This window comes from Coturnix japonica, chromosome 2, assembly GCF_054131305.1.
Source record: "Coturnix japonica strain WE chromosome 2, WE-NBRP24, whole genome shotgun sequence".
NCBI lineage: Eukaryota > Metazoa > Chordata > Aves > Galliformes > Phasianidae > Coturnix > Coturnix japonica.
This window is the reverse complement of record NC_140664.1, coordinates 68,139,994-68,156,624: the sequence shown is the minus strand read 5'-3', so window position 1 is coordinate 68,156,624 and position 16,631 is coordinate 68,139,994. Positions and strand designations below refer to the sequence as shown.

Genomic DNA, 16,631 nt, shown 5'->3' with positions numbered 1-16,631 from the left:
TGGTGAGAAGTTTCTATTAGTATTCCTGCCATCTATGATATGACAACAGTTATTGCTTATTTCATTGCAGAGCGATGCTAAATCCACAACGGTACTCTTTCATCAAAGCCTTTGTTTAATGCATCCTGCTTCTAAAGCATCACAATAGCCTACGTGAAGTACGTGACAGCTATCAGTCAAGTCTGCCCTGGAGTGATGAGTCCCTAGGGATAGGTGGATAAGAGGCAATAAATGAGACTAGTTATTGGAACTTATAATAGTTCAATGTTGGTGGAGGAACATTAAATAATCCATGCCTTAATTTATCAAATCATTCAATCGATGCTTTGGTTAAAAGAAAAAAGTCACTGATGTTTTAAAATGTAAAATGTATTTCAGTTGTGGTTTTCAGTTTTAGATAAAATAGAATAAGCTAAAAAATCCTAGTAGAAATTATTGGAAAACTATGTGGTTCTGATGAAGCTTTGAAAACCTGCATATCTCACCACATCTTATCTTATACTAATTTTATTTAGTCATGTATGTGGCCTTTCCTTCTTCATTCACAGCAGCACCCAACACTCACTAGCTGTTTCACTTGTAGCACTCCCCTTTGTCCACACCAAGGAGCACAAATAAAGACAGAAAACCATCTTTCAAGATACCAGTCAGTCAGTCTTCCTCAGTATCACCAATATGCAACAGAATCCATTATTTCCACAAAATCATCCATTTATTTTTATCTCACAATCCTGTTGTTTTGTCTGTGTGCAAACTAATGACTTTAGCAGGCCTGTCTGTCAAAGTAATTAAAATCCATGATTGCGTTCCCAGAAGGAGGATTTCATCTTCCTACGATGTATGTCTGTAAACTTCAACTTTTCACTGATTGGAATCAATTCTTATATTATCAGACAGCATACATGACAGATTGTCAGTACATAGGAAATAGGTACTGATGTAGTATAGGAAAAAAGTGCATGCTCACTAAAAAGAAATTTAGTATTTTTAATTATTTGTATTAGTTATCAAGCTAAATTTCTCAGAAACAGATGACATTTTACATTTAGGTTTTCTTCATCTGATCACCAGGCATTCTATTAAAGATTAATCTGTATGTGAAAATTCTTTGTTTCAAAAAACACTGAACCACTCAAGAAAATGAGACAACTGTTGTGTTCTTCATGACAGAGGACTAATATTGGAAAGGCACCAAGGAAGTCTTTCTATTACATAATTCAGTTCTTATAAAAGACTTGGTTCTTCCTTACATTTGCTGAAAGTGAAACATAGCACGATTCACACAGGCATGATTTCTAGAAGGTGTCAGGTGTGACTTCTAACAGATACTAGATGAACTAAGTAGGGGTGTCGCACAGCTTGATCTGCTATGCAGTAACAATATAGATCTGATCTTATAGTCATGGCCATGAAATAGGGGAGTTCAAGAGCCTGAATGGATTGCAAAAAACAAGTAGAAGGGTAGCAGAGCCTGAACTTCAGGCAAGCAGACTTTAGTTTACTCAACCAATTAGTAATTGGGAAGGTCTGAATCTTTGAATTATTCTTTGAATATAATTCAAATTATAAAAATTGAGTTATTATCAGAATTACTACATCTCAATAACCTTTGAATGATCATGGTGACTAGAAGTGCCAAAAGACTGGACAAAAACAAATGTCACTCCTATCTTTAAGGAGAATACCAGGGACCTTCAGACTAGTCAGCATCCTCTCAGTCCCTAGGGAAGCAATGAGGCACACAGAAAACAAGAAACTAACTAGGAATAGTTACGCATTTTCACTAAAGATCAAACCTGACTATTCTGATAAGCTTCTATAAACAAAACATTGTCTTTACATGTCAGGGGAGAGCAGGAAATATTGTCTCCCTGGACTTCACTAAGGCCTTTGACACTGTCCCTTATAAGATCCTCATAGAGCAGTTGATGAAGTATGGGCTGGATGAGCAGGCAGTGAGGTAGGAAAAAATCCAGCTGAATGACTGAGCTAGAGAGTATTGATCAGTGGTGCAAAGCCTCACTGGAGGCCAGTAAGTAGTTGTATTTCCCAGGGTTCTGTGCTGTTTATAATCTCCATTAACCACCTGGATGATGGGGCAAAGTGTACCCTTAGCAAGATTATGGATGACTCAAAACTGAGAGGAGTGGCTGATAATCTGAATTATCTTATAAGTAGGAACAAATGAACAGTCACATAAAAAAAAAAAAAAAAGAAAGAAAAAGCAGGATTCATTTACCCAATAAATACTACCTTGGTTACTTCTGTTGAAATAAGAGTAAAATGCTGCCACAAATCCTCTCTGCTGCCCTTTACCAGGTGCATATGGAGAGCCAACAACCAGATCAGCATTTTTATCTCCATCAATATCAGCTGCCAGGAGGGACCAGCCAAGATTACAGTAGGAATACTGCAATAGACAGTTTGTTTAAGCCTGAAATGGAACTTAAACCACAAATTATTTAACAAAATAAAGAAGTTTACTTTTAAAGCACTAACTTTATCTGTTTATAATCAAATTACCTTCCAATTCCGTTACTTCAATTTTGTTTTCCTTTTTTGGAGGGCAGTGCTTTCCTGCAGCTCACCCTGCTCCCTCCCCTCTAGCACAAATGTATTTCCCACATACAGCCAACCTCAACAAACATCTGCTTGCATCATCCCCAGTTACATGTCTATATCTCCTTGCAAATAGAAGTTTGATTTCAACATTTTTTCTTTAATCTCACAGGTCCTTTTCCCTTTTACCTCACCTCCTGCTTGTGTAGTCCTGCCTCAGCCTGATCAGATTACCTGACAAGTTATGGTCATATTTGGTTGAGATGCCAACCCTCTTCCCTTAGTTCCAAAATAGACATACACAGCACCCTGTAATAATAGGAAAAGCAAACACAATATGAAGATTTGCATGTCAGCTCCAATTATGAAACCCCAGGCAAAGATCAGAATGAAATAACTGTAAGTACTATTAATACAACTTCATTTTTCTCATCAAAGCTTTTTCATGAATTTGTCTTTTCCACTCCAAGCCTAAAAATACCCATACTGTAATGGATATGGCTATAACCAAGTATGTTCTCATCATACTGTAGTTTAGGAACAAGGATGGTATAATGTATATTACATTAACTATATGGAAGTTCTTTTTACTCTAATTTTGTTTAAAATTACTTAAAGCAATGGGATGTGTGTTACTCATAACAGATGCTTGCAATTTTACAAAGTTTTAGTCTACATAGAAGCACTGAAATTAGTACTGAGGCAGCTAAGTTAGTATTTGAAATTCTGAAGAGCTTTAGACTTAGTAGATGTGCATTAACCTAATAAGTTATGCCTCTCAGTTCAGGTGGAAAGAAAACATTCAGTGACTCTTCACATGAGATAATTTTGTAAGCTTCAAGTCATTAAGCCACTGTAGTTCGATTACTCTAGCATATGTGTTTGTGTTCACATTGCATTTCAGATATTATCTGTTGTCTTGTGACAGCAGATGACAAGGCTTACTGATATGAGGTTCCTTCTATGCTTTTTGTTCGTAACAGAACTCTCAGATTTTACAGGTGGCTTCTAATGTTTCCAGCACATCAGTGCTTCAAAACTGTATCTGATTTGCACAGAAAGTCCACCAAAAGAAGGACATACAGATAATTTTCATTGACCTAGTCAAAGTATCCACAAATGTTACAAACCTTTCTATTTATATTAAAAAGTAACCTTCAACAACAACAGGTATTCTTTGTCTCAGTTCACTATTCTAAGACATAAGCATCAATAAAACTGATCTGTCTAAGAAGGAAAAACACACACACACAAAACAAACAAACACAAAACCTGCGTATGACTTACTTTGTAAGTGAGAGAGTGAGATCCCACAGAAGGTGCTCCAATTGCCAGATCTGGCACTCCATCCTCATTGAAGTCCAGGACTGCCAATGCAGAACCAAATCTGCCTGAAGGCTAAAAGAAGAGGGAATGTTCTCATGAACATAACAAATGCTTTGAAGGCAAAACCACCAAAGCATAATGTACATTTGCAATTACATCACGGGGAACAACTGGAAATAGATATTACAAAAATCCATCCCAAAAATTATGAAGATTTTCTTATCATCATTATTCTCTCAGATAATAACCATATTAGCAATACACTAACTGGGAGTGGTCTGTTCTCTTTGAGGATGTGCTGTTGTTAAAATATAAGCTAATTGAATATAATAAGGCAATGCTGCACTATTTCTTTTTTTTTTTTTTTTTTAGTCTAGTGCATCACTGATATGCTTACAAATGGCAAACTCTCTATTCTCTTCTGTGTGAATAAACATATTTTCTATAGAGGAACAACTTTATTGCTCAAAAAGACCATCTGATCCTGCCTCTCAGTGTCAAGTATCTGACTTGACCCCTCACCTGATGCCCCTCTAGTACTTGGTCTGCTTTTCCATCTAGATCCATGTCTTCTTGTGGCAAACCTGAACGATTGCCGTAGACTATATATACCCTTCCTATCTGAATGTGGCCCAGTGTGCTGTACCCTGGTGCTCCAGCTACCAGATCTTCATATCCATCCTGGTTTAGGTCAGCTGAGATCATTGCCCTGTACAAGGGAGGCAACAAAACCATAGCATTAGCTGCCAGACTACCTCTACATTATCAGAGAATAAATGCTTTTAATTTCAAGTGAAATGTGTCTTTCCCCATCTTTTCAGTAAGGATCTATATGGCATTTTTCATGCAATGTAATTTATTTTGTTTACTTGGGCTAAATAAAAACAGGGTCATCTTCCACTAATGCAGCTGAGATCTGTATGGATTGCCTTTGTACTGACACAAGGCATCTGCGAGCAGTCAGAACAAACACAAAAAAGGGCCACTTGCATATGACACAGAACACAGAAGCTGAAATTAACTATTATTTTAACCAAATCTCTAATTTAATCAGCAGTTAACAGTAGACAAACAAATGGATCACAGGTCTCAGTAAGATAATGGACGTTTAAAAGGAGAACACGGAGAGAAAGAACTACCATTCATTTAGCTGGTGTGGAGTGACCTCAAGAATTAAATCTTCAGTTTTTGAATCAGAAGAAATAAACCATGATGGGCAGCAATATAAATGTAGTTCATCTCACCTCTAATGCAAGTAAAGATATAACATATCTGGAAAGGAGAAAGATACACATCTTTCTGTGGCATCTTTGAACTCTCTACTAATCTACAGGAGTTTCCAAGAACATTCAGTCAGGCACCGTCAAGAAACAACTCAGGACAAACTACTAATCTGGTGTAATGACCAACCTATACCAGAAAATGGTAATAAATATTTCTATACTGTTCAGAACTATAAGTGATGATGGTGCTAATTTTGCTTGTCTCCAGTCTAAGCATGTTGACCTCTTTCACTATGAGAATAAAAATATAATGACAGGATAAGGAAGACTTTGTCTGACTAAGGTTTACACACAAACCGAATGCTTTATTTGGCCCTGACACAAGGAGTCTTGTGCTAACATTAATAACAAGAAAAAAGTGTCCAAAGTGTTGACTCATAGTTCTAGCCAGTCAGTGTAACCCCCTCAGACCATTTGTACCACTGACACCTCTAATGAGTACCCAAAGAATAAAAATCACTATTTTGGTAGGTAGTCAAATTTTTCAGAAATTAGGAGGGAGGCTTGAGAAAAAAGGTACAAACCATCCAAGTCTAGCATATGGTGAAGCAAGAAAATATGAAGATCCTGGCTTGGAGATGTACTTAGAGGATTTTTGATGTGTTGCTATCACTCTCCAGATACTTTTTGCAACAGCACGATCTATGAATCGGAGGGAATTCTGCAATAAAAGTTACAAAGACACACAAGAATTTGTAAACTGAAGATTGAAACAGTACAGACAGCCTCAAAAAATAAGTCATCATCAGTGGAGAAAAACTGATGAAAAGTGCAAAAAAAAAAATTAGTATTTACAATGTACTTATTATGTACATTATATACCCATTTACAATGGCTGCTAGAATCTCCATGGAGTGAAGTGAGAGGCTATGGTTTACATCCAGAGACAGAAATTAAAATAGTTTTATACAGAGCTGAATTTTACCTAACGCATGTCACTTCTCACTTACTGTTGCCCAAGACTGTATGTTGAAGTGAACTCCTCTCTCTGTATATGTTATATTCTTTTCAAATGTTTTTGGAAGTAAAGAAGTAATGTTCTTTTGATGTTCATTTTCTGTGTGTTTGCTTCTGTTAAAATAAAGAAGGCATTAATAACAATTAATGCAACTGAATTAATGACGTATTTTATAACAAAGTAAGGAGAGAGAATCATACTGCCTTTTGAATATAGAATTATCAAAGCTACATGCCTGTTTCTTGACTTCACACATAATTTTTTCTCTTTCCCCACAAAAGAAGTTATTTTTTTCCTGTACTGATATTTCGCCAGTTGTTTTCACTTATTTTAGATATTTCCAGTATTTCCCTGGAATTATTCTTCCTCAATACATAAGTTTATTACTATCTAGCCACTGGCCATATTTTTGTTCCAACTTACGGTTCTCACAACTACTGGTGAGGTGTTAGTTGAATCTGAGGATTCATCTGAGGACAAGAGCTCTTTTCTCAGCTAAGATCTAAGCCTGAAGATAAAAACTCCCAAAATAAGTATGCAATAAAATAAAGGTAATTATTATATCAACCTATAAGGTTTCCAGAAAACATTAACTTTCATAACCTTAAATACTGGTTTAGCTACAGTCACCACTTCTCTTTTCATCTGTGCACAGGCATTAGTTTTTATAGTAAATAAAAGATAGACTTTAAAAGTAAACTCTTCACTTTCTTGTCCTCTTTTTACTCAGCATGGCTATTTTCAAGGATGCACTGGTGTCTTTGAGAATGTGTTTTCTATCACATCTTTTTGTTCTTTATTTTCTTTTCCACCATTATCTCGCTGTGGAGATCGTTCTGCTGTCCCAGTCTGACTGATGCTGTAAATTAAACCATTAATACTTACTGCAGGCAAGCCAAGAAAGTTCTGAGTTTCTGTTAACCAAAAAGAACTCAGGATTAAAGAGTTTAGAGTCGTCTTGAAGATTTATTATTATGTACCAAAAATTCCTGGCAAAAAATAAGCTTTTTAAATTGTAGCCTCCAAATGGAGGAAAGTAATCCTTGTCAACAAAATACAACCTATCTTGCCCTTAGAAACTAAATACAACTCTCCATGGTTTTAGTTCAGTGAAAATTAAATTAACCAGTATCGGAAATGGAGATGCTTTCTCAAAGGGACAGTTAGTTAAGTTCCATACTGCTAAACATAAATCCAAAAAGAATTTGGCTGTGGCAAGGATACTGCAGATCATGAATCATTAATGCAATGACTAACAGAACACAGAATGACAACCTATTGAATTGTGAAGGCTTCTAACATCAAGTGCTAGGTTAAGTATTCTTTTCCTAAGGCTGGGAGGTGTAAAAGCTTGTCCTGGGCTCTGCACAGTTCCCCTACACAATGATTCATTCACATTAAGACAATCTAAAACACATACATAAAAAGTAAAAAAAAATAGACCATCTCTAATTTTCAATAAATCACTGTCCACATTAGTGAAAGACTGACTCTTCTGTCACCAGTAGCAAGTCTTTGAACCTTTAGAGTTATACTTACATGTAGTTATCCTTGTGGTTCTTTGTACAGTTAATAAACAGAGGGCTCTCAGGCAGGGTGCAGCCACTGAAAATACAAAAAAACATTCATGTGTTTTGAAGACTTTCTTGCATTGGAAGTGAAACTAAAGCTTCAACATTTATCCTTACTGATTCTTCTGTTAGAAAGTATCAGCTTTCTAAAGAAGCTCTCCTTAATGAATTTCAAGAAGGTATTACAAGCCATAGAAACTCCTTTGATGTATATTTTAATGACCTTGGTTATATTTAATGACTTAGGTTGCATATGAATCTTGCATGTCTTTACTTCACTCATTTAATGAAACTTATTAGAACATGTCCTGCTAATTCTATTAATATTATTAATAGAATAAATAGAAAAGAATTATTTTTCACAAGCTTTTGATGAAAATGATATTTTGGAATAAAGAACATAACTGATAATGCCATATCATATTCAAACATTATTTCCCAAAGTATCTGTGGTAACATTATTCATATAAATGTATGGATTAATTCCCACTGTTTGTCTTATGTTGTTCACAGTAAAGTTACACTTGTACCAATGCAATACAGGGCTGGATCTTCAATAAAAATATGATATTTCAAATATAAACCCAAACTTCCAACACAAGAACATACATTCTTACTGCTTATATTCGTATCTGCTTGCATTATATGATGTAGCATTTGGCCTCCTCTAGGAAGGACTGTCTCTGCCAGCTCATGAAAGAAGTCACATAGTACAAGCACTGCTCAGATGACCAGGCCAGGAAGGACCCCCATCTGGCTATGCTGCACTTGAGCATGCCATTGGATATGTCTTAAAGAATGCCCCAGAATTCCCCTGTTGAGTATCTGCTGGGCATGACCCAGCTTTGCATGGAGAAAAGAACGTGAATATGTTACAAATGCAAACTCAAGGTCTCTGTATTCCTCTGTGCATCAGGTCAAACAGTCATACCTCTTTTGGTCCACATGAGGATCTGAAGTTCAGTGCTTACTCTAGAAAATGACCTGCCTTCAGAAGGATTAAACTGTGTCAGAACTTGAATACTGCATTTAATGTTGCAAGAAACACAATGTTACCTGACTCCATTCTCTAGCATTTGGCTCATCTGCTCAAATATATTGTTTGTCCAGAATGCCATGTCATCTACTCCTCCAAGGAAATACTCATGGAACTTTTCCACCAGAAATGGAGATTTACTAGCATATGTTGGAAAAAGCTAAAAGACAAGAAACATACTTAGTAAAATGGATTGCACTCTCTTTACATTACATATTCAACCCAAAAAAAAACACCAAAACCCAACAAAACAAAACAAACAAAAAAAAAAACCAACAAAAAAACAAACAAAAAACAACCAAAAGAACAAACTAACCTTGGCAACAGCCAGCCTTTCTCCATGTCTGAAAAAAGAATAAATTACAATTCTTCAGAAATAAACAAATTTACCTTAAGAATTTTTTTTATTATTTATAAGTTTCTTCTCAAGGTTTCTGTACTCCTGCATGTGGTAAGTACTACATAAGTAAGTACATTTCCTTCTTATTTGTTAATATAATTTTAATGTGAAAAGTAATAACCTTAACAATACTGTAGCTATTAATCTGGAGGGACTCACAGTGTTTTTAAACACTGTACACCTGCTAATAATTAACTGAAATACAGAATACAGATAGGTGGTTTAAGGTCTTCTAAGCAGACATTGTGAGTTATCAAAAACGCAGTAGTTCTTATCTCTATATATTGTTCTTGGATTGGTTAGTATATACATAAAAAGTCCATTTAAGTACGTCTATTAAGCTTAATTAGATTAAAATTATATTGCTAACGTGCCACAATGCACCAAATACTTGAAGACTTGGCTGTTCTCAAGTAAACAGGCCTAAATATGTTAAATGCATAAATCCTTTTAATTGCTTAGACACAGAAGCTATGGTGTAATAACAAAACAGTCATTTAAGCAGCGCAAATTTGTATTTTAGCCTTAGGAAAAAAAAAATATATATATATATATATATAGTGATTATATATATGATTTTGTATTCCTGGCCTGAAAGCATAATAGCCTGAGCTAGCATTTCAAACAAGGTTATCATCTTTTCCCTATATATGTTTCACTAAGGAAAAACTACACAAAGCTATCCAACTTACAGTTCAAGAAACAGCAGGTAAGTACAGTCGGTAATTGTGTCTTCAGTTATGATCTCTCTTCCATAAAATTCCTTGTAGATAGAGGCTAGGTCTTTGACAGGTACATACCTAAGAACAAGACAGAGGTATTGTAACAGAAGCTTTACCACATCACCTGGTAAAAGATAATTCAGCTTCTGTAATAACAAAATAATGATAGCCTGCTTCAGTATATTCTATATTTCAAAATACTCTGTAAGGTTATCAAGATTCACAAACGTCAGGAAGACCAGGTCTGCATCTACAGTTGCTTTCTGCACAGACATTCCTGCTGTTTGAGTTCAAAGAAAGAAACCTGTAGAAACATTGTAGAACCAGCAATCAGTAGCCTGACTGGCAATGACTGGTTAGTTTCCACCCTTCCTTTACTGGTTTCCTGTTGTGGTGATCACATAACTTTCAAACCTCCAGTGTTGCCAAACCTATTCCAATTCAACTCTATTCCTATCCAAATAGACATTGCTCATTTTTTTTCTGTCTCAACATTTCTCAGAGATATATCAGAACTGATGAAGTTGAGGAGATAATTGGCCTTCTTCTATACCTAGAGGAACCATCTTTCATGTAAATAAGACTCAAATGACCTACCACATCAGCAGAAAATGGGCATCTAGGTCTTTCATTTCATTTTAAAACTGCAAGAAATAAAGCATGCCTATTTAAAACTGCTGCTTCTCTTAATGCTTTTAAAACCTGACTGAATTCCTCAGTATCCATATCCATAAACGTCCCCAGTGCCCTAAAATTAAAATGGAAATCTAAGTGAGACATAAACTGCAGGATATTTAAACGATTGGTAGGATATTCCAGCAAACATGTTTTGTTATCTATAATTACTTATAATTTCCATCAGAGTTAAAAAATAAATCTTTATTGTTGTATTGCAACGTCTAAAACTCTTTTTTTCTGTCTTCCCAGTTTTTAATGTCAGAGAACATTAAATATGCATATGAGGAATATTCCAGTAGCAAAGGTCTTGAAAGAAAAATACAGAATAAACTAAAATAATCATTAAAGAAGTTAACTGCTACTGAAGGTCATTCTCTTACCAATTTGGTGTCAGATAACTGAAGTCCAGCTCAAACTGACTTAGTACATCTCCTCCTGTAGATGGGGCAATAAAAGGCAAACAAACAAAACACAAAACCCAACAAACCAAATGCATAAATATCTGTCAAGGATAAGCGTGAATGGATCTATCTATGGCTATGCTGTATATTTTTATACGGCACCCAAGAGTATAACTCTTTGTCATTTAAAATACACAAAAGGTTCACCTGAAAGTATACTGCACATTTTGTACGTCCAGACAGTAGCAAAAATGGTGTCAAATTTAAAACCCAAGTGGTGACTCCATTTAACCTTTAGCATACTTCAGCCTGTGTTTTGGCTTTAAATATCTATATGCCCTATTGCATCTCCTGAAACACAAAACATGCAGACAGGGATAGCAGGATCTTGCAAGCTACAGGGAGAGATTTATGGCTTCCATCACACAGGGTAAGAGCAAAATCACCAATAGTGCTTTTCAAGTGGACTGGGTATATTCCAACAAGAAGGATCTATGTTCAGTAAACAGAAATATTACCAAAATCTCCAACACTGTGAGCTTCTGAATATGAACCATGAAAATCAACCTGGAGAAAGAAAAAAACAAACAACTTTCTGACCATGTTACTTATCCTTCCATATAAGCACAAGAGCAGAATGAAACCATCCAAGCAGCTCTGAAGCTTGCAGGTCCCAAACCTGACTTACGTTTTTTAATTTGTACAGAGTTTGTGACATTATTTCTCTCTCAAAATTTTCCTGAATCAGTAGTACAGCTTTTGTCTTCTCTCTGTACCAGTCTCTGGAGCTGAACTATCAATATCAGCAGTCCCAGTCATGTTAAAAGAATAATCCAAACTTACTTCTCCCATGGCTTTTAAAAATCCTTGGTCAATGCCCAGGCTGTGCCAGCTAACATCTGCCACCATATGCGAGGCAATTCCAAACAGGAAAGCCACCAGCTTCTCCGTAGCCTACACAATAACAATACACATGCAGTATCATAAATGATTTATTCCTGTCTTTAAGAAGAGGTGAACATTTTACATTACACAACAATGCAATGGATAATCTATTGCAGTCCAAGAATTTAGCACAACAAAACAGTGAGCACTCATTCCTTGATACTGGACAATTGCTTTTATATCTTGACAATCCCTCATGCACTTCATGCAATTCAAGGTCATAGAGGTAAATGGCTGATGTCAGAACACAGTCCCTATGCTTCCAGTCAGATATGTGTTTTGGGACTTGGGATAAACTCTTCCACTCCCAAGGAGCGAAATTCCTCTGCCACTTGAAATACTGTCCAAATACACACAGAGGAGAGAAAGATGCTCCTGTGCAAATGCTATTCATTATAAAAGCACTTGACTAAGGCCCAGGGAAGAAGTTACTAATTTTATTCCTACAAACAGAAAAGTTACCCAGAATAAACTTATGAGCAACAGAAATTTCATTTCACTTCTTCAGAAAAAAAAACAAAAAAACAAAAACCCAAAAAAAACAATGCTCTATATCAAATCCCTGTTAGTTCCAGAGGCCTTTAAAAAGACCTGTAGTCAAGTCACAATTTTTGGATGAATTTATTTTTCCTGGAGGTTAGCAGTTCACATTTTAGTATCACAAAGGGCCAGTCAAAAAGCAGGCAGATTTTTTTGTATTTTTAGATAGTGAATTCTCTCAGGTGCGGCTCTGGTTGTACAGTTCTGTTGTGCAGTGAGAGAATGGCAAATACTCCAACAAGGAAAAGAAAGCAGTATGACCTTTAAAATCATTCTCACTTTTAACAATCTGTTCTTCCTCTCCTTTTATGTAGCTCACATAGTATAAAAAAGAGCAAATCAGGACTAAGTCCAAGTGTGAATTTTAAACCAGGGCTGGTTTTAATTTTAAAACATTATATATATATATATATATATATATATATATATATATATATATATATGCATATATACACACACACACACACATATATACATATATATATATATATATACACAAATTTACATTTCTCAAAGGATAAAGCTGCAAAACCATGGGAAGCTGAAGAAGGCTGCAACAAGTGCAGTCACATAGAACAGGAGAAAGTCTATTCAAAAGTTAAAGAACTTTTCTTACCTCTTCCCAAGGCTGAGGATAATTTCTTCTGATGTAGTGAATACTTGCATTAAGAAATGGTGACCAGTGAGTATCTTCAGACACATCATGGTATATCCCTATTGCAACAGAATTATATCAGTATTTATTAATATTTGTTTTAAAATAATAATAATAATAATAATGGTTTTCTCCTTGAAAATAAACAGATCTTTGCTCAATTCCATATTGCACAGGTGATATATTTTGCAATCTGTTTATATAGCAAGAGCCAAATTAGCTCTTTTTTTTTTTTTGTATGATTTATAAGGACAAAAGAGATTCTAGATTTACCTTACATGACTGTGTGTGATGCATCTGAAAATTTTGTGCCTGCTCCTTTTCTCTGTATGTATAATACAAAGAAATACTGCCTTCCAAGTGGAGAGGAGAGAGGGAAGCTGCCGAGTAAATAGAGGCACCAAACTGCATAGCAGAAAAGATGATGGGCATAGCAGCCAACTCAATACCACAGGGCTAAAGAGGGCTATCATCAGCTGTCCCTTTGCAGATATCAAGACTTAGAAAAAATGATCTTATAATCCTCTCAATTTCTCCCCAGATCATTACTCTGTAATCTAACGTATTTCAGTCAAACAGCACCCTTACATCAAGGAAGGTTTTTTTTGCCCATATTTGATTTCTTCCAGCATACTTACATTCAGCCCTATTAAATTCTGCCATTTTCACATGACAACACAGCTGTTACAATACTGGACTCAAAAATTTTTCCTTACCACGTTTGCAGATTGGAGGATAAAAGGCATCAGGATAAACGCTCCCAGCCTGAAATGCATCTTGGTGGTTTAGCAACAACTGAGAAAAGGATAGGAGTTGGAAAAGAAATCAGGATGCTATTACACAGAAAAACCTATCAAAGATAAATACTGACAGCAACATACGACATTATTTCGGTGCCATCATCTTCCCTCCCACCATTCCAGACCCTGTAAGTGAAATTAAACTGATCAGTATACACTATAATGTGAAAGGTCATTAAGGAAGGGACAAATATGATATAACTTAGGTATTGGTGAAGTCACCTTCAGAAGGTGCCCTCCTCCTCTTGTCTACACTCAAAGCCTGGGCTGCTGACTACTGTCCTCTGAATCACATCTTGGTTGTATAAAGCAGACAATGTCAATACTTTCTTTGAATGTTCTCCTATTTCATGAGAGACTGTCTGATGGAAAATGGTGTTCTTTAGATTGTCATAAATGATATTAAAAATGTTTTTAACACAAAACAAATGCATTTTGTTTATGCATATGCGTTTACGAAAACTATGTATTTAAAGTGGTCTGCTAAATTGTTTAACAAAAAAGGGAAAAAAAAAAACAGTCCAGGCACAATAATTACACACATATTACTGAGAACACGTAATAAAGAATGGTAAGAAAACAGAAGACTCAGAGGAAAGGTACAAAATTGAGAAGTAATATGCTTCCTACCTGTCTATAATCAACATTCCCTTCACGTTTGGTGAAAAATTCCAGAGCTCTATGTGCTGAAAATCAAAATATGGAAGTATTTTACAGATCTTGTAACCCAGCCAATGGTTGTTAGACACATTACCAAAAATAGATTGTACTCCATTATCATAACTAAGCCAAGTAGCACAGGCATATGAAGTATTATTTCTCAACAAATTCTGTATACATGAATAGACCTCTCTTCTTATCTAGGGATTTAATGCAGAAATGCTGTTTATGCGGCACATCCAGGCATAGAGGTCTTATCAGTCCCTCTCTCACTTCAGCTCACAAGCTGACAGAGATAACAGTGCCTAATAACAAGGAAAAAGGAAAACTATATGCAGAATTGAGTATTGATACTGATCACAGCCAGAATGTACAGAATAGGTACCATAAAATTCTAATTGCAAAGGACAGATATGAACCACGTTTAAGTTTGTTTCCTCAGGAATAAACAAGAATACTAAACAGTTTAATTGATTTCTAACAAGTATGAAAAACAACATAAATTGAAGTCAGCAAAGTAAATAACTCTATTTATTCACTGAAAAGGCAGCGCCGAACTTACTGCCAAACTGATCATTCAGCAAGTATAACAAAAGAATGAATCAAAATTATCACTTTCTTTGAATAAAATCTCATTCTAATCAATTTCCCAGGGACAGTCTACTAGCACTTTCCTAAAAATACCCAGCACTGCCTCTAAAATTAACCAGTTAAAACTACATACATACATTACCTTCTTTCCCTTCCCACACACCAGTTTTACTATTCATTCATGATACTGTCCCTGTCTTCCCTTACTCCTTACACAGGTTCACCCTGACCACGGGTCTGCAGACAGAGCCCCATAGCTCTGTCTAGTCTCCACCAAAGGCAGCGCCTGCCCACTCAGCCTGTGTCCAAAAACACAGCAAGTAGGGCACAGCGCTGCACTGCTCAGCACTCCAAATGAGATCCACGTTTTGAACAGGAAGAACTTTTCACCATTTAAAGCCCTTGTGGGAATGTGTCCAGGATAGACTTCAGTTTGAGATTTGAAGCAGAAGGGCTCTTTTATGCTGAATTTCTTTGCCTGGAATACTCCATGTTTGGATTTGGAAATAACTTCCAGTATCTTGTTGTAACAGAACTTCTATTTGCACATTAATAGAAGCATAGATTTTAGCAATGTCAGAACTGAGCCCAGACAAGATGGTCAAAGTCTTTTGTAAATACTGACCTGATAGCTAAGAGTACACATTATTGTCAGACAACCAAGATCTTTAAAACATGTAAACACAGGTTTTCTCTCAAGTGTTCTCTCAAGAATTACTACAGAGGTCAGAATTTCATTATCACACATGCAAAAAAGGAAATTCAAGCCAGAAACATTTTCTTCTTTTGATGCTTTCCCCTTGATTCTCTACAAACATACATTACAGGCCTCCCAGGAAAAGACAGAGATCCAGGTTTTCATTACGTTAACTCACAGACACAAATACAATATACAGCTATGGCAAAATAAATACACTGTTATTTGAAAACAGAGCTACCAAAAGTGATTTCTATAGTTCTCGAGTTTATACTTCTGTACAAAAATACGTTAATTTAAACAAAGAGGACTATTTATTTTCTTTCTTCAAGCTAGAGGCACTTATGTCAGGCTCACAGGCACAAAGATTTCAGTTACATAATGCCCGTGTTTCAGAAAACAGAAAAATATACAACCAAGCTGCTTCAAGCTGTCTAGTGACAAAAACAGCACAGTTAAGTTTCAAATGACAAAAAATGAACAACTCAACCAATCCATGTATTATTACTGTTGTTACTAATTATTATTACTTAAAGGAAACAAAGTGGAATGCTCATTACTTTCACCTCATTCCCTCCCTTTGCTTTTTAGCCATCTGAGTTTACTTTTCTTCCCAAACAATTCAAAACACGTGAAAATTCATTCTGAATATGCCTTACCTATTTCAACATGCGTTGAAATTCCACTTGGAATACATTTTGGACAGAAATGGTACAGTATAATCATCAAAACAGACCAGCTCTTCAGACCAGCCATGATGCTGTGACGCTTGCTCAGACTGTGTTTTCAGAAGCCTGCAGCAGTAGCAG

General features: G+C 35.8%; 1 protein-coding gene across 6 annotated transcripts in view; it reads right to left on the bottom strand.

Annotated features, from left to right (window-relative positions):
* The window catches only part of GPLD1 (glycosylphosphatidylinositol specific phospholipase D1), a 21,915-nt gene extending 5,284 nt beyond the window's left edge, over positions 1-16,631 (bottom strand). For 2 of the 6 annotated variants that reach the window (XM_015854764.3, XM_085537749.1), the window contains exons 1-17: positions 16,482-16,631; positions 14,505-14,560; positions 13,791-13,869; positions 13,036-13,133; positions 11,778-11,888; positions 11,453-11,501; positions 10,914-10,968; positions 9,826-9,933; positions 9,050-9,077; positions 8,754-8,893; positions 7,666-7,731; positions 6,119-6,239; positions 5,693-5,829; positions 4,408-4,594; positions 3,847-3,957; positions 2,794-2,868; positions 2,254-2,410 (exon numbers count right to left, since the gene is read on the bottom strand). In XM_015854764.3, the coding sequence (XP_015710250.2) occupies positions 2,254-2,410; positions 2,794-2,868; positions 3,847-3,957; positions 4,408-4,594; positions 5,693-5,829; positions 6,119-6,239; positions 7,666-7,731; positions 8,754-8,893; positions 9,050-9,077; positions 9,826-9,933; positions 10,914-10,968; positions 11,453-11,501; positions 11,778-11,888; positions 13,036-13,133; positions 13,791-13,869; positions 14,505-14,560; positions 16,482-16,578 (1,675 nt within the window). In that variant the 5' untranslated portion in view covers positions 16,579-16,631. Of the gene's footprint in view, positions 1-2,253; positions 2,411-2,584; positions 2,869-3,846; positions 3,958-4,407; positions 4,595-5,692; positions 5,830-6,118; positions 6,240-7,665; positions 7,732-8,753; positions 8,894-9,049; positions 9,078-9,825; positions 9,934-10,913; positions 10,969-11,452; positions 11,502-11,777; positions 11,889-13,035; positions 13,134-13,790; positions 13,870-14,504; positions 14,561-16,481 lie in introns of those variants that run through there. The other 4 variants (XR_014942726.1, XR_014942727.1, XM_085537751.1 and 1 more) reach the window with 4 other exon arrangements.